At 38.9% G+C, this 18,959-nt stretch overlaps 1 protein-coding gene across 4 annotated transcripts; it reads right to left on the bottom strand.

Moving 5' to 3' along the window:
- Positions 1–4,616: 4,616 nt before the first annotated feature.
- On the bottom strand, positions 4,617–18,742 carry LOC112568978. 4 transcript variants are annotated; one of them, XM_025246587.1, is made up of 14 exons: positions 18,577–18,742; positions 17,825–17,983; positions 17,511–17,600; positions 17,090–17,244; positions 15,450–15,664; positions 15,062–15,103; positions 13,612–13,743; positions 12,120–12,238; positions 11,707–11,911; positions 11,146–11,292; positions 10,330–10,450; positions 9,430–9,542; positions 8,876–8,994; positions 4,617–8,481 (listed from the first exon to the last, which is right to left on the bottom strand). In XM_025246587.1, the coding sequence occupies exons 1-14, from the start codon at positions 18,621–18,623 to the stop codon at positions 8,478–8,480; spliced, it is 1,668 nt and encodes a 555-aa protein (XP_025102372.1). In that variant the 5' UTR covers positions 18,624–18,742; the 3' UTR covers positions 4,617–8,477. The 4 variants fall into 4 exon arrangements, with proteins under 4 accessions (XP_025102372.1, XP_025102374.1, XP_025102373.1 ...); XM_025246589.1 differs by lacking the exon at positions 13,612–13,743; XM_025246588.1 differs by lacking the exon at positions 15,062–15,103.
- Between the last annotated feature and the right edge of the window lie 217 nt (positions 18,743–18,959).

The following is an 18,959-nucleotide window of genomic DNA, read 5'->3' as shown; positions in this document are numbered from 1 at the left end:
TAGTTCCGGTTGAGAGATTTAAATATACTTGGGCGGGAGCCGACATGAAGCTGTCTCTTGTGTGTTTTCTAACTGGACAGTTTAATGAGTGCCACCTCTAATACCCACAAACCAATAACACAACATGGTGTCAGAAGTGAGCAGCAAAGTGCTAGCTGTGTGATTTCTCCAGAAACTTTCAGGTGGGCACGTTTTTCTCATTTTGAAATATTGCGTCGTACGTTCGCAAAGTGACATTTCTCGCAAGATGGCAGAGACACATCAGAGAAAACACTTCACTGCAAACGTTCCTGTTCCCTCAAAGCTGGATTTGTCTTCTAACATTGAAGTAAATTGGAAAAAATTTATTCGTCAGTGGCAGAACTATGAGGTAGCTACGCGCCTTGATAAAGAAGATTCAGCTTATCGTTGTGCAGTTCTATTAGCTTGCATTGGTGAGGACGCACAAGAAATCTACGAAGGATTATCCTTTGCAGAAGGGGAGAACGACAAAGATATTCAGACTGTCATCGACAAGTTCAACGACTTTTGTTTGGGTAGCACACATGAGGTGTATGAGAGCTACAAGTTTCATAGCCGAAACCAAAACAAGGACGAGTCAGTTGAAACTTACGTCACAGTTTTACGCAAGTTAAGCAAAATCATGTGATTTCAAGGATGTTGACCGCATGATTCGTGACAGACTTGTGATCGTGTTCAAGATGACACTATGCGTGAAAAATTGTTGCAGAAGAAAACACTCAAGCTTACAGAAGCAATAGAAATTTGCAGAGCTCATGAGACTTCCAAGACTCAAGCACACTCGATGTTGGCAAGCAACAGCGAGAGTACAGTTGAGAAAACCATCAACAAGATTCAGAAAGGTCAGCGAAAAGTTCGTTGCGGTACGAAGCCAGGCCTTCGGGAAAACCAGAGACTAAGCCATGCTCTCGATGCGGAAAAGGTTCCACAACAGAGATGGTTGTCCTGCAAAGAACGCTAAATGCAGAAAATGTTCCAAGATTGGTCACTACGCTGCAGTCTGTCGCTCTTCAGGTTCTTCTAAGATTCACACAGTGGAAGAGGAAGAAGAAGACGAAGAAGCTTACATGGGTATGATTGTGGGCAGCGTGACAACAGATCCTTGGAAAGTCAGTCTCCTGATGGAAGACACAGAGAATGTATTTAAGCTCGACACCGGAGCTGATGTTACCGTCGTACCTCAGACCACAGTTCCAGCAGCCAAGCGACCATTGCAGAAAGTGCGCAAGAAACTGTATGGTCCAGGTCGTGTTGAGATAGCTGTGGAAGGCATGTTCAAGGCAAAACTGACATACAAGAATGTCTCTACACTGCAAGATGTGTATGTCGTAAAAACACTTGAAGAACCATTGCTAGGTCGACCAGCCATTACAGCGTTGAAGTTGATTGAGAGAATCAACACAGTTATAGAAGACCACGAAAAACAGTACAAGGAAGAATTCCCAAAACTCTTCAGAGGACTAGGAAGTCTACAAGATCCTTACAAGATTCGTCTGAAAGAAACAAGCTGTTCCATATGCAGTAGCAGCTCCAAGACGCTTACCTTTGCCCTTGAAACAGAAAGTCAGGCAGAATTGGATCAACTCGAAGAACAGGGAGTGATTCGCACAGTCACCAAGCCCAGTGATTGGTGCGCCCCAATAGTAGTGGTGCCCAAGAGCGACGAGAGAGTCAGAATCTGCGTCGATCTGAGCAAACTAAATGAAGCAGTTCGCAGAGAGAACTACCGTTACCGTCAACAGATGAACTGTTAGCCCAGCTGTCAGGAGCAAAAATGTTCACAAAGCTTGATTGCAAAAAGGGTTTCCATCAACTTCCACTGGATGAAGGAAGTCAAGAGTTAACAACCTTCATTACACCTTTTGGAAGGTACTGTTATACACGCTTACCCTTCGGGATAAGTTCAGGGCCAGAAGTATTTCAACGACGAATGTCTCAACTTCTGGCGAACCATGAAAATGTGATTTGTGACATTGACGATCTGCTCATTTTCGGTAAGAACAAGCAAGAAACATGATCGTCACTTGAAGAAAGTGATGTCGACGCTTCAAGAAGCGGGCATTACCCTGAACGACGAGAAGTGCCAGTTGCCAAAGAGAAGATATCCTTTCTCGGGCACATCATCTCGAAAGATGGGATCGCCATCGACCCAGAGAAACTGTCTGCTGTGAAGAATTTTCCCAAGCCAGAGAACATTTCTGATCTCAGAAGATTGTTAGGAATGGTTAACCACGTTGCGAAGTTTGCAGGCCCTAACCTCGCAAACGACAGCAAACCGCTACGTGACCTGCTCAAGAAAAACATAGAGTGGTGTTGGGACACTGCTCAAGAAACATCGTTTGAGAAGATTAAGAAACAGCTGACTGAAGCGCCAGTGTTGGCACACTATGGTACTGACAAAACGACCGTCGTCTCAACAGATGCTTCATCTTTCGGTCTCGGTGCAGTATTACTTCAGAAACAGTCAGATGGTCACCTCAAGCCAGTTTTCTACGCATCAAGAAGTATGACGGAAACTGAGCGCAGGTACGCGCAAGTTGAGCGTGAAGCACTCGCAGTGACTTGGGCGTGTGAAAAGTTCTGTGACTACATCACAGGACTTCGTGATCTGACAATCGAAACTGACCACAAGCCATTATTGCTCTACTGAAAACAAAGAACCTTGAAGATCTACCTCCGAGAATTCAGAGATTCCGGATGCGCCTGATAGTTCAGTACAACATTGTCTACACAAAGGCAAGAATCTCGTGACTGCTGACACACTCTCACGAGCCCCAGTAAGAAACACTCAGAAAGATGAGAGAAAGTGAAGAAGAAGAGATCTTCATCAAGCAAGTGATTCAGAGCTTGCCAGCCAGTGAAAAACGCATCGAAGAAATCAAGAATGAGACTGCAAGAGATACTGTTTGTAAGACAGTGCTGTATTATCTCCACAATGGATGGCCACGTTCTAGTCCAGAACATGAAGAACTGAAAGCGTTTTGGACAGTACGTTCAGAAGTCACAGAACATGATGGACTTCTTCTCTACAGATCAAGACTGATCATCCCTGAAGTACTGAGAACAGACATTCTCCACAGACTTCACATTGGACATCAAGCATCGTAAAATGTCGTGCCTTGGCCAGAGAGAGCGTTGGTGGCCAAAGCTTTCTCAGCAGATAGAGTCCATGGTACAGAAGTGCACAATTTGCATCAAGGAGAGGCCGATTCCCCCTGAGCCACTCATTCCTCTGTCACACCAGCATTCCTTGGCAGAAAGTTTGGCATGGACATCTTTGAACTGAAAAAAGAACAGTACTTACTGGTGGTGGACTATTATTCACGTTATATTGAGTTGGCACACTTGAAGAATACTTCGGCGGAAACAGTCATCAACCATGTTAAGAGCATTTTTTCCCGCCATGAATTCCACAAATTGTCATCTCAGACAACGGCCCGCAGTTCTCCAGCAAGCAGTTCCAAACGTTCGCTCAACAGTACGAGTTCACTCACACAACAAGCAGCCCGTACTATCCACAAGCGAATGGCGAAGCCGAACGCGCCGTTCAAACTGTGAAATCAATCCTGAAGAAGGCAGATGATCCTTATTTAGCGATTCTCACATATCGCGCTACGCCACTTCAGCAAGGTCTCAGTCCAGCAGAACTGTTGTTCGGGAGAAGACTACGCACCTTGGTCCCCACCATACCATCTCAGTTTTCCGAGCAAAAGGAAAAGGAAAAGAAAGGAAGGACTTTCAGAAGAAAGACGAGATGCAGAAGATGAAAAATAAACAGAACTTCGACAGAGCACACCGTGCCAGACCAGCCGCTGAGTTGGAACCAGGTCAGCCAGTTTGGGTGAAGCCAACCCAGACACCAGGGACAATCATCAAGTCTCTGCCCAACAGATCATATGAGTAGAGACTCCCTACGGTCGCCAACGACGCAACCGCGTCTCTTGATTCCCAGAGATCCCAATCCCGAGAATCCCAGACCTATCCCAAAGACTCTGTCGTCCCTTATTCCAACAAACCCAAAGTCCGAAGAGGATCCCGACCCCTTGTCTGGTCTACACTCAGACGATCAGACATTCCTGTTGACAATTCAGAGCTATTGTTCAGGAGCCGCAGCCAGGAAGGTGCCAGCGTCCAAAGTCATCGCTCCTCCAGACCAGCCTGTCAAGACTACCAAAGTGGTCGCACCATCAAGATCCCACAGAGACTTGACTTGTAAATGATTGACTCGAATCAAACGCACATAGACTTGAATAGGACATTCAAGAACATTAAAATTAATGTTAATTAAGTTATATTGAAACAATGTCCATTTAAAGAAAGGGAGATGTGACATAAGGCAGTGTTGGCCTTATTCCCAAAATGAAACAATCCGTATAGGTTTAGTTCCGGTTGAGAGATTTAAATATACTTGGGCGGGAGCCGACATGAAGCTGTCTCTTGTGTGTTTTCTAACTGGACAGTTTAATGAGTGCCACCTCTAATACCCACAAACCAATAACACAACAATGATGAATAAAAACAAATGCAGAAAACGCAAAGAGGAATCAAATCCAAGCAGCCTACGACTAGGGAGACAATAATAAAAATGTGTTTTCTTTTTTTTTTTTTTTCAAATAGATTATATTTGTATTCTCTTTGCTTCAACAAAGCAGTGTTAGCCGCACACACTAAGCAGGGTTTTCTTCTCCTACACCCACGCCAACTTTTTATTTTCTTTTCACACAACCTCAGGGCCACCAGCCACCCCGGCAGTTCCCTACATGAACAGGAAGTGAACTTTAATACAGGGAAAGTCCCACCGCCTCAACTTAACAGAAGGAAAAAAGAAGGGCGTGAAATGTATCGAATGACACTAAAACCACTTGGCGGCCTTTCTCTCTCTCAGTTCTTGGCTGTCCCAACACATTTTCCTCCACCTTGCCTGTCTAGGGGCTGCAAGCCCTCGTTTGAACGTGTCAACGGCTTGTAACAAAAATAAGGTCAGAAGTCATCAGGGAAACTGGTGTAATGCAAGTCTCGACACAATTAGTGCTCGTGCTGTTGGCTGCTTTTATTCCTTCCTTCTCACCAGTCCTAACACTTGCTTCTGACAGCAGGAAGACTTAAGAGGCACGATCTGTAAGGCAATGCCTGTGTTGCCCAACCCTACTGTGGCACAGCAAGGAGACATGAGATATGAGCCTTCAATTGCTTGAAGCGGATATACAGTTACAGAGGAGGCTGTCGTTAACTTTAATACATTTTATCCTGTTCAACAGCATCCTACAAAACCTAAAATGTAGCTGTAGTTTGAAATATCCTCATGGTGTTGTTTAACTTCTCTTACTGCTTGCAAGACAGTGAGGGTTGGCTGTCCTGGGTTCAACTCTCGTCTCGGGCACAATGTTCTGTCTCTTCATGTAGAATTAGTCTACAGGCCTGGACACCCTGCAGTGATATAGCCTTAGTTGCTGGCTCAAAACACCATTCACCCTGCCTTACTGTTTGCAGAGTTTCAATAGACATGGTATTTACACTAGGGTCACTGCTGACAACACTGATATGTTGATGTCACTCTTTTCAATGTGAACTGTTTGACCTTTAGTGGGCCGACTATTGTGTGTGTTTGTGAGAGAGAGAGCAAATAAGATTGTTATGAATGGTTTAGTGTTTTATTTAGATTGTGCATTTCCATTTAGAAATGATAATGTGAGTGTATATTATGATACCTAACGTGCATCCATTTTCTTGTTCTAGTGATTTTCAAGATATACAGCAGATGTAGTGTTGTTACTGGTTTTTTATTTCACCGTTTGTGTTGACAATCATTCTTCAATAAATGAATCAAACAGATTTCTCATTTCACTAGAGATGTAGGCAAATGTGTATGACGCGTGCATGTGCATTGCCTCTATCTCTCTCTCACACACAATATTTTTTTTTAATATTGATGGCTAACCCCTTGATATGAACGAATGATGATGTCAATAAATGATAAAAGGCCAAAGGTCACACCTGCACATGTCCACATGCAAAAGTAAATATACATGCATACACAAATGCATAGAAGCAAGTACACACATATGTCCATCCATAAAATCATGTTTTACACAACAGTTACCTGCACCTTTAGTCACTCTCTTTCGAACACACACTTTATATATCTCACACACACACAGATTCATGGGTATAGTCCCATGATCTCACCTACAGATACACATCGATACAACTAAGATGTACACATATATTTTCTATTTTTTGGAATGAATGGGTTTCTCAGAATTTGGCAGGTGGAAGCATCTGCAGTTTTCTTTCCCATCAACATCACAGTAATAGTAATTTTATCTGTGTATCAGCTGCACCGTTATAAAGGTAACAGCAACATATACTGTCTTCTCCTTTCCCTTCTCTAAACATTATTCTTTATTATTTATAAACATTTTATTCTGTCCATAATTTTGCAATACATATTTATCTGTGTAAGAGACCAACACCCCTAATTACCTGTGAAAGGAGAACTAAGCATCCAACTTAACATAAAATTGAAATCTAAGAGTGTTAATGAAGAGTCAATATTAACATAATATTATAATGTCTGATTTCATGTTTTGGGTTGTCTTTTTTTAAGCATCATCTTTCTTACTGATTTATTGCACTTCCAGAATAAATTTTATCTCCTTTATTTACTTAGACATTCAAGCAAAGGTTTGTTGAATGCAGGCATTTAACAAGTGTACTCTTAAACATTATCAAGATCACTGCAAAGATTATCTATGTCAAGTCATACTCAAACATAAACTCCACTCCTCTTCAGTAATCTTTTACCGCCTTTAAAGTTCCCTTTCTGGAAAAATTTCTTAATAATGACAATATGATCACAAATGGTGACAATGGTCAAATCATGACAGTATCTTTCACTGAAAAAGAACTTAAAACAGATTGGACATTTCCAGATTACATTGGCAAAAACCTATGTGTCCATGTTAAGCTACAAACTTAAGTGAGGGCATTACAGAGCCTATAATTTAATCTGTTTTCAGCTGTGATTTTGTGTGTTCAGGTTAGGGTGAAGTGTAATTGCCATACATTGCATACTTTTGTTTTCTTTTTTCAGTAAGATGGGCGAAACCTTGAGCAGGAGAGCAATGATGTAGACATATCATGCAAATCAACAAGAATCTGACAAGCACCAAGTTTACATTCTACCAGTCACACAATACCACCATTCAACCAGACTGTTGTTGCCAAAAGCAAATCTTCCAGAATAACATAAAACATGTTTATGTCTCAATATTCAGGCCAGTTACCTTGTGTAAATATCACAAATTTGACTGACTCATTTCTGGGACGTATTCTTCTTTAAACACAGTTCTGTGGCTATTGACAGAATTTATACACAGCACATCTCAGCAGCACTTTCTGATGGTTGTGTGGTCATGCTGTCCATGCTGATATGTTTTCATTTTCACACAGTCAAAGTCGTCTACAGCGTCACTGAGTACTGCAGCTCTGGCTTCATGATCATTAGGTACCCTTCAACAACACTCTATTGTACCAGCAGAGTAAATGTAGGACTGGTTTAATTAGTGCATACATGTATATATATCTCTTGAAAAATAGGCTATCCTGCTTGCAAAGCAAGCCTTTGTCTCTAGAGCAATATTTTGCATAAATCCTTGAATTCACATGCATCTTTGTCTCATGTCCTGCATGACAAAAGAGCATAGCTCACATTGAAAGATGTTCCTCACAATTTTTACTTCACTGTCTATGATCAGAGGACTTTTGTAAGGAAGCTCATCTCTAGATGCAAAATAAAATAATTCCCATGTCACAAAACAACTTTTCAATTTGCCACACTGGTAATAAATTCACAAAACCTTGTATATCAGCTGATTGTTAACTCCAAATATCTTTCATTCTGGTCCATCAGCCAATGAGAGGGTTGTGTCACAATGTTGCTGGAAGTTTATTTGTAATCTGCTGTCAAACTTCTGCATGTTGATTATAGTGTCCCCCAATGGCTTGCATGTTTCTTCAGCACATTCTGATACCAGACCCTTAGTGCACATTGTGTCACCCCAGAATGACATAAGGTATTAAAGACTTTTTAATTTATGCACATACTCATGAAAAGGCAGACACCGCAAGCACTTCCATTTTTTTTCCCTCCCATTAGATGAACAAGCCACTGAGCCTATAGCACAAGTTTCCAAAGCAGAAAACAAAGCTATAATCACATAACACTGCATATCTGTAGCACACTGCAAACAATAAGTCTTGCTTTAGAAAGTGACATGGTGTGGCATTCCTGGGATGTCTGGAAAGTAGCACTTTGTAAAAATGCCAGTGATAAAGCTAGTGATTTGATTCTGCAGGTTCGGCACTCTTTAAATGCATAAGCTGGTGACAGTGTCCATTCATGAAGTCATGGGATTAGAACCACTGGAATTGTGGCAAAACAAGGAGTTCCTCTGCTACCTGTCAAAACAAACAAACAAAAATAGCATGAAGAAATGTCACAATATATGTTAGGAAAAAAATCACTATCAGGGACAAGCACAAAACACCAAAAACAAAAACCAAAGTGAAATAAAGAAAATTCCCCGAGAGTGGAGTAACAGAAACAACAAGCATCCACAACCAACAACAAGAAGAATCATCCATAAAAGCAGCACTCATATTAAAAAATGAACACTTTGCACATACAACAGTATTAACAATGCCCTACACAATCAACTTCTGTTAACGAGGCAATATTTGTATCAGTAACAACAGTTAGGTCTAACAAAAACCTATCAAGCAGTCATTGAACAAGTTTAATATAGCAAACAAAATCAAAAAGGATGCAAGAAAATTCCAGCTTAATGTCTACCTGGTTGAGAGGGTAATGGCTTGTACTGTTCCATCGTTGATTCCTCGTTCATACTCATCTACATCAGCAAGGTCCTCATCAAGGGAGGCGGTCAACTGTTTCAGGCAGGCATCTAACGACTGTATGAAAAGCAAAATCAGTGACGCAACATTACTACATCCAGGTTAAAAACAACATGCACAGACTTAACACTGATCAATGTTAATGAACAATGCAAACGATGTACAATCAACTCTTGGTGAGTAAAACAATGCATCAGCAGCCAACAAGGAAAGAATTTAATGTAGCCAAGCGACAGAAAAGTCACAAAAGGAACATTTTGCATTGATAACAATGTCGATAATTCACATCATATACTGATGAACATGGTGGTAGGTAGTCCTGGTAGATGGTGGTGTCAGGAAGATGGTGATTATGCTACTACCAATGATGACGCCAAAAATAACAAAAGTGAAAATGGTAATAATGATATGGTGACTATGGAAAAGATGATGCAGAAAATGATGGTCAAAACAAAGTGTCCCAGTCAAAAGAGCACGACAGTTACTACTCACCACATCAATGAAGGCCTTTTCATGCAACTTTCTCAGAGGTCTGTTCTGCGTTGTCTTGTCACGCATTTTCTGTACATTGAAGTACTGCTCCATGGCAATATTCATGATCAAGTCTGAAATTTAAATATAAATTCCAAACTAAACATCATGAGACTCTTAATGTGAATTTAATCCATTATCCCAATGCATATTAACAAGTACACCACTAAATATCTGTTTAGGGGTCATTATGGGTGTGCTTGTTTGCCTGATCAGTAAGTGCCACAAATAGCTCGCTACAAAAACTACTCAGAGGGACCTCAACCTCTATAGTGACACACACAGGGTTTGGCATTAATAAGAATGGTGCTTATAGGGCAAGACATCTATAAGGCTAGTTTCATTCTCTCTGGTAGATGGACCAGTGAACAGTTAAAATGGCATGAAGTGAGGAAGATATCAGCATGGCGTTATTTAAAGGTAGTATGGATTTCAAGGGATGCAGGGCCACAACTGGGAAAAATAGCTTTTTTTAACACAAAATAAGTAGCATACACCACCATGGATAAAATTAACTGGGGGTTGTAGAACCAAAAGAACGATAATTAAAAGATAATGATAGATGAGTAGTTAGTCAATACCTAAATAAGAACTATTAGAGCTTATGTTCTGTTTTGTAACATAGAGATCACCACCAAGCAAATGGTAAGGAAGGCTGGTGGGCGCAGTAAGGGTCAACATTGGGGCATGGGTGCTGCAGAGTGGAAGCATCACAGCTAATCAATAAACTATCATCGAGTAAAAAAGGTAGTAATAGGATATATTTGTATACATTTATAATAACACTCTAAATATGTATCCTCTCTGCTACTCTTGGCGCAGGATGTGAGTTTAACAGAATCTCTCCTTTGTGACACTCACTATCGAGGTATTTATTATTGTGGTCATTCTGGGTGTGAAGCTTGCCCTGTCGTGCAATGACCGACATGAGATACCCCACAAGCATGGAGTCTGCTAGCTGCTGACCTGCCTTCCGGAACACCTGTAAAAAACCATAAAATGAAGTTTTAGTCTATATTTAGAACAACCTGTTGAAGCTTAACAAAGAAAAATACGTGACATTTATATATCCTGAGCTATAGGATTTCAACCATTGTAACATTTAACACAGAGCAGCGTAAAACTCTCCCTGAAAACCATAGTCCACAGCCCAAAGCATCTGACAGCAATCATGCATTGTCTGCTAATGAAAACACCCAAACAACCAAACTAAAATAAATAATAATAAATTAAAGGGGGACTTATATGGTGCACTTTCTCACTGGTTAGACATCTCAATGGGCTTCACAAAAAAATGTATGTAAAGCAGAATTTATTCCAGACATCTAAGCCAGATTAGCACACCACATTTGTAGAAAAAGCAAATTCAAAATAGTATGTCCAACAGTTTTAATAGGCGTTATAATGCAAGATGTCTCCCTTTCTTTCTCGCACAAACAAGCCCCAGATCAACATGGGTCAGAAGGTCCATGCTGCCATGCCATTGTCTTCAAACGTCTTGGCTGGCATGACCCAAAACTCACATCATAACAATGTCCAGTGAAAGAACGATACATCAGGGGAGACAAAAAGACAGAGAGGCCTCACCTTAAGGCAGTTGGGTGCAGTGACATCGCGCTGCAACTAAACACACTGTAACATCATTCATCAGTCACACTACCGCAAAAGCTGACCTACCTCACTGAACTCTCGGCGAGCAACTTTATTGTCATAATGCTTTAGTGTTTCCTTCGCAATGGAGGTAGATTCCTCCTCCACTTCGGGTGCAATTACTTCCTCTTGGATGAATTCTTCTGCTATCAGTTCAAACTGCACTTCATTTAGCTGTGTCACAAAATCAAAAGTCAATAAACTGCAGGGAATAATGTGCTATGTTCACAGGACTACCAAAAAACCTACAGTTTAGCATACAACAAAGCACAAAATCAAACATGCTTAGCATTTCAGATATATACTGGAAGCATGAAACTGGAGAACTGCCAACTGAATGTCATTCATAACTGTGCAGAACTATTCGCTTCAATCACTGACAGTGCAGACAGTATTGATAATTTCCACTGGCATTGGAATTAAAAACTGTGAATTATGAAGTCAAAGGGAAATGCCAATTAAATAAAGAACGCTTGAATAAAGAGTTCTCACCCTCACCCTCTTAAATGTTCTGAAGACCCTTTTATTTTCTTCCTAAAGACGATACTTTCTTCTATACTTCAAAGGCCAAGAACCATATCTGCTTACCACATCGGGCATAATCTCTTTCAGATGATCCTGAAAAACTCCCAGATAAATTTGTGTGGCCTGCGTGTCAAGCATGTGGCTCTCTGCCATCTCTACAACTGCCTCACGCACCAACTCCCTCACACTGAGGTCAACAGCGTCTGACAGCAGTGAGGTGAGGAACTCATCCAATGGGTCATGCTGCAGCCTTTTCTCCTCCAAGTAGCTGCAACAGTATGGAAATTAACATAATCATTTAATAATATGCATAAAATTAAAATATCAAGTCTTTAATGGATTAATACTAATAACAGACATGTTTAAACAAATAAGTAAAGATGTGTACTTCACAACAGCTTTCTTGTATGAGAAAAACATCTTCAGGTTTTAACAGAATGGATTATATTGACGTGATAGCCCAAATTTCCACTCACTCTTCTGCAAGCTCAGAAGCTGACTCCTTGACAATGTCATGAAGTAACTCTTTTATTCCATCTGTCATGACATCCTCGCAGGCATACAGGGTTGGCAGGTAGGCAGGGTAGTCATAGGGCTATAAACCATGGAGACAAATACATACATGATAACCAAGAATTATATCTCCAAATAAACTTGTTTTCTTAAAGTGAATACCAAACAGCATATGAAACCCAAGTGAACGTTCCTGTCTAATCTGCACAAGAATAGAGGGAAACTGATGATCTAAAATATTTTAATTATGTGGGAAGAATGTAAAACAGATCTACAAGTTAAGTTTCATTTTAAAACAAAATTTCAGGGAGCTCCTGACATTTAATTTAAATCGCTGGTGCTGGGCCTGTAATTCCAAGGACCCATCAGAAACAAAGACATCACTTTCATCACTTTAACACTTTCTCCTTTGTGCTAACTAGATACTTTGAAGTATCTGTTTAAAGTTTCTTTAGTGATTTCAAAATATAAATATGCAAAAATATAATAGAGAATAATATTAAGAGCTTCAATGTCATGAATAATGTAAGTGTAGGCCACTATATTGACCACCATAATAACAGTCATTATGCCAAACATTTAGCAAGTAACACTTTTCAGTTAAAGATAGATTTTTAGGCAGACTATTTCTACATGCTATAAAAGAGAGCAATTCTGAAAAAAAAAAATAATGAAATATCATTAACAATGTATGTCCCTGAAGACAGTTATACAATAAACAGATAAATATGTTGGGAAGTACTCTAGGCTTGTAAACACAGTACTAACCAAAACAAACACTAGAGTTAGTAAACACAGAAAAAACAGAAGCTCATTAAGCCATTGCAGTAACCTGATGTTCAAAGTCATCCTGAACTATGCAAGGAGATGCAAATATTGTTGTCCTTCCAGCAAACAGCAATGGACATTTGAATTAAATACTGCGATGTTGCTGACAGGATGACAAGGATTTTAACACCATTATTAAAATGCAAGTGTGCTGAAAAAGCATAACATACAATGTTTATATTCGGGTGGCAAGCACCGGAGGCAGCAAATTAAAAAAAAGCCATACAGAACAAATAAAGATATATATAGAGGCAGAAAAATATTCAATGCTAAAAGCAAATGAAACAGTCATATAATACATACCACAAAATTAAAATTAATACAAACAGATACATGAATGTACAGGTTAAAAATAAAGTTTGTTTAACGGATAATTAATAAGCAAGAGTAAGAACACTGAAGGGAACCAGATTATGTATGAAGTTGAAGGCATTAATTCAAGGGAATGCACAAAACTATATTATTATGAAGCCCAAAATGAACAAACCAAAGGTGGTAGAAAGGTAAGAGGGGTGAGTAGTTCCTAAAACTTACTACAGGGAAACAGGGTTAAGCCTCAAAACAATTTTTGCAGGTTTATACAGCATTGACTATTTTTTGGTTTTTTTCTTTTGCCAGCTTACACACCAATCGCTCAAATTCATCAAGGGCTTCAACAAGAGTGTCAGGAATTATCTCTTCTTCCAGCAATTCTTTGATTAGATCATTGGCAAAGACATCCATGAGTCTAGGGTTGTTTCTGATATACGACCTAACATCCTGAAAAAGATTTTTCAACACAATTAATACGATGACATAACAAAGATGATGACAATGTTTAGAAGGGAAGTCCAGATTCATAATTATAATCTTGTGATAAGGACACAAATGGCTGATGACAGAATTATATATACATTTATTGTATGAAGTAGGGGTTGTATGTGTGTGGCGCCTGCACATGCATGCATTTGTGTGTTATTGCAATAGCCATGCTCTCCAACGGCGGAACTAAAGGCAGATGAAAGAATACTATGCAAATAAAATCTCAAGGCTCGCGCATTTAGCTGCAAATTTTGAAAAATGTCTTTGGCCAAACATCACAAAATAAAACAACCAAAATCATGAAAGAAAAGAATTCTATCTAAACTAGCGAATGAAATAAGTGAATGTATCCAAGCATGCATTTCTCTTCCCTCCCACCATTTCTCTCTCACCAATGCATGTGCATGTGCATGAACAGATAACACACCCCAAAAAGCAAGACTATATAAGGCAAAAATAAAGGAAAAAGTTTTTCCCTTTACAAAAGCTATCCACCTCCATAAATTAAGGCAAAATGCACACAAAAGGCATCTTTGTCAAAAGAGTATTCAAGATAGGTTTCAAAATTAAAAATCTACATATTGTGGACACGATTTCTAACACTCCATCATTCTCATCTACAGAAAATTTATTCAAAAACCTCTAAGTATGTTACCATTCAGTTAGAATCTTTTACAACTACAGAAATGAAAAGGACTGCAGGTTCCTTACTCGAAAGTCTGAGTTCCATTTCTTTTTAACTGCCTTTAAAACAAAATTTTAAAACTCAAAAGTTTACACCCTTTTTCAGCTGTTAGCAGCTATGCTTATATTTTCTCTACACAGAACTATAACTATATGTGCTGCCATTTCTATTATAGCCAGGACCATTAGGTCTATTTTTTAAGAAACAAAATTCTTGGATAATATCTGCAAGTGCTGACAGCCAAAGAGTTTAGCGTCAACATTTTTCCTCTTTTATATCAAAGTACAAAAATTTGACAGATCTCTTGAGATGCACCGGATGGATTTATTTTCTTTAGCAAACCTTGCGTTGACTGTGGCATTATAGATGTATTCACCTTCATCAGACATAAGTTAAGATAGAATAAACTAGTGAAAGAAATGACCAAAATGGCATATGGAACACAGTATGAGTCCATGTTTCCTATGCCATATTACTCAGCTGTACCACAGTTTTGCTACCTGCCATGGAAGTATGAAGTTATAATCACACAGTCAACTTAAGCTTCATAAAAATCTTAATGTAAATTAAATCAATGAAATAAAATCATACCATTTCATCTTCTGATTCTGATTCCTCTTCCCCATATATGTACTGATTAAAAAAATACAGAATAAACACAATTTATGATCTATTTCAACCTTTCCTCTGCGTCTGAACAAAAATTGAATGCTTCACAGAACATGCCATGTGCATTAACAAAAGAGATATTGAATTATGAATTAAGCCATTCAAAGTGCCAAATCTCAAGAACATTCCAAATGAAAACATGCATGAAAGGTGGTATAACTTAAAAGGCTAGTACTACAGAAAATATACTCAATAACTAATAAAAGAAATAAACTGTAACAAAAAGAACATGATTTATGAGCCTTTCAGTTGGTACCCATTATATCATGTGCTTTTCTAGTTTTCGTTTTTGCAATGTTGTAAGGGGCACCTTGAACTTGCTTCCATCAACAGGCTGAAATGCAACTGGAACAGGAACCATAAAACTTCCATACAGTGGCAGAGGATAGCGCTCAGTGTCACGTTTCTGTTTCTTGCTTTTGCCATAATTCCGTGATGCACGTGACTTTCGATTCTGATAAATGTCTTTGTAAGTCTTGGAAGCTGGTGTTCGCCGATCTTGTCGTTTTTTGCGGCGACCCTCACCTGTTTATAGTGATACAAGCATTCAGAATAAAAAGGTGAAGATGCAGCATAAAGGCAGTCAAGACATACTGTGTGTCAATGCAATTCAAAAGTAGTAAACCTACTCATTGAGACCTTCTGTATTGTGACTTCCATCTCCCTAAAATATGACCCTTCTTTTAAAAAAAAGCCGTAATTTGCAATATAATCATCATCTCTTTTACGAATATGTCACAAACACAACTTATGAACAACCATTTGCTATTTTGATCTTTTTTGCAGAACTAATATGTTGAAAAGTATTAAGCGCATTAATCCTAGACAGATTCTGGCTGACCATTTATATTATATATTACAACCTTCTGCAAAGATAATGCGAAATATGAATTTGAAAAAGACTGCTTTTTCACTAGGTCTCAAGTCATTTCCATCCACCACTATATTGTTCCAGCTATATCCACCACTTGCCTGAGTTCAACTGATTATGATCCAGGTCCAAAAGACAAATTAATCACCAATGACACTAGTAGCTATTAACATCAACTATTAACAACAGATCCATGCATTGTTTGAAAAAGTTCAGCCAACATTTTATTAAACAAAAGTGGCTGTTTGGCAATACACATTATGACAACAAATCTCACAAATGAATACAGATGACAGCTCCCCTTAAATTAATTTTTGAAAATGTCTTTTTCATCATTTATTCTTTTATTTGGAGATTCATATTAAATGTATAAGCAGACATTTGGTTAAATCAAACAGGTGTCACTGTCTGAACATTTATTTAGACTGGCCCTTGGTTGATTTGACTTTTGGTGTTAAGACAATGTGGCCTTGTGTGAAATGATATGGTCATGGCAGGGTTGATATTGCTTGGCTGATATGGTTTTTTAATCAAAATGACCAGCCCTCAACACTGTTTTCTCTTTACCAACACTCCTCAGTAGATTGTGTTTAATTAACAACCTTTAACAAGTCTTATGATTATAATAATAAAATTCTCTTGACTGACTATTGATGCTGTGTTGCAGAAATTCTGTTTTTAAAATATATTTTAAAAATATAAATACTGATTTTTAAGATAGCATCTTTGTCTACTTTGGTGCATGTGTATTGATTCTTCTTACCTGGAAAGTTAGCTTTTTTATTAATCTTTAATCAACAGATCAAGCATGATGGAGTAAATGTGAAACTAGCAGACAAAATCACTATGATTTTAATAGCTTTATTTTTAACATTAAAATAAACAAAATTTAATTTATAGGTGTCTGAAGTTATGGTTCATGGAATGAAAGCAAACTTGTTGATTTCGCTACTAAGACCACTCCAAGTTATGATCTGATTTTGGTAAATTTTAGCAAGTCTCAATAAGGAGGCTTTACTGTACTAAATTACTTCCCTACCTCTCAACAGTACAGAAATAACTTTGTTAGCAGTACTGACCTCTCGGGGGTGGAGGGTAGTATACAGGTAAAGGTGCCCCAAACATAAAAGGGGACTGCTGGGGGTATGGTCTGGGTTTGTATCGGTAACGGTCATTTTCCTTCTCTTCTTCATCATCACTATCCTCACCCCAGCTGTCATAGTCTGGCTTTGATCTGTCAAAAAAGGTTCTTTTTCAGCCATGAAAATGTCACACGTTGTTCCTTTCATTTCTCTGTCAGAGCTTCATCATCCTTCATCATCTGTGCATCGATCAATTCATATGCTCACCTGTTTACATCTTGGTGAGGATTTCAAAACTGATACCATTAGCCTCTTTCACAGCAATATTCTGAATCTTTCTTAGCATTTTTTGTTTGAAGATCACAGCAAATCTTTCTCACTCGCCCTCTCTTTCTTGCACACACACACATGGTTTTACCTAGTAGCTGCCTGCCTTGACTTGACAGGAGGCACAACATCAAACTTGCTGCCCCTCAGAGGTGGTGTGTTTGGTTGAGGACTGTTCACCCTGTTTAAGAACCCATAGTGAAGCCGGTGTACTCTCTAATTAAATATAAAATTATTTCTTACTGACTAGGTACAACCAACACATTCTTAAGCATTACACAAATGTATGAACACTATTACAAAAAATAGTTTTAATCTGACATTCATACAAAAACATCTGTTACATTATAAAAGGCTGTGGCAACAGAAGCACTGTTTTGAGTAAATTGGTTCATTCTGACTCACTTTGGCAAAATTGGTGAAGGTGTTTGCCGATACTTGCCGTAAGGTGGATGACTCTGCTTGGGAGTTGTACGTGCTTTTCTCCCCTGTGTTAGTGAAGAGCCCCTGCGTACAGCTCTGTGATTGTCATTATCACTTAGTCTACTTCTGATTCGGATCAAACTGGAACAGTTATACATGATATTATTAATTTGAAGTAGGAGTTATTCTTTATGTTATTCACACTTACTGTTAATGTTGTAAAGGACAAATTAAGTATACACTTGTAATGAATCTATTGTTGTTTTCAAGCTCAATCTAAGTTGGTATTCATGAATAGAAGGCATAATGCTCCTAACGCAATATGCTTATACACATACTGAATCATAATTCCCGTTAATTAGTTAATCAGCCAGTTAGTCACACCGTCAGCCAAAGGATCTGTCTGTCCCATTTTATCCAGACATACAAAATAAGCAAATCTGACTGTCGCTTAATCAGTCACGTAATCTGCCAGTCAACTAGTTTATTATTCGGAATTTGAGTTGCAACATTACAGACACGTAAATTCGGAACGTCGTTAATGTAGTAGTTTGATAGGTAGTTTGAAATGATACAAGTACAGGACATTATAGGTCTGGATGAAGATGATGAGAAATAAGGTAAGAGTTTATCTCACTACTCTGGACTAGAGGAACAGTAACAAAGTGTTGTCAGTATTAGTGGGACAGGAAACAGCGGCTGATAAGATGCTAAAAAAACAAAATGGCGCATACGAATCTTGATGCTCCTTCCAAAATGCTTCCTCGGAAGAAAGCGCCATATTTCAGACTGCTGTGACAGTTGTTACAGTCAAAGAAAATAAATGTCACGATGTAAACACAGGACTGATGGTCGTCACCCAGGAACATTGTTGACGCGCCGCCATGATGGACTTCACTAGCGACCTCTTTGCTGTGAGACTGCTCTCCCCTGATATCACCTCGGCGTCCATAGCAACTGGTAAACTGTATGACTGAACTGTTAGTATTGCACCGTGTTTACAGTTCAATCTTACTTTAGGCAGCAAATAAACATTACAGAATAAAGAAAAAGTTAAAAGAACTATAAGGTTTAAATATTTTTCTGAAGCTGCCACTGTATTTCATTTGCCTAACTG

Source organism: Pomacea canaliculata, linkage group LG7 (genome assembly GCF_003073045.1).
Source record: "Pomacea canaliculata isolate SZHN2017 linkage group LG7, ASM307304v1, whole genome shotgun sequence".
Lineage (NCBI taxonomy): Eukaryota > Metazoa > Mollusca > Gastropoda > Architaenioglossa > Ampullariidae > Pomacea > Pomacea canaliculata.
Note: the sequence above shows the minus strand (reverse complement) of the source record. Positions and strands in the feature narration are given on the sequence as shown.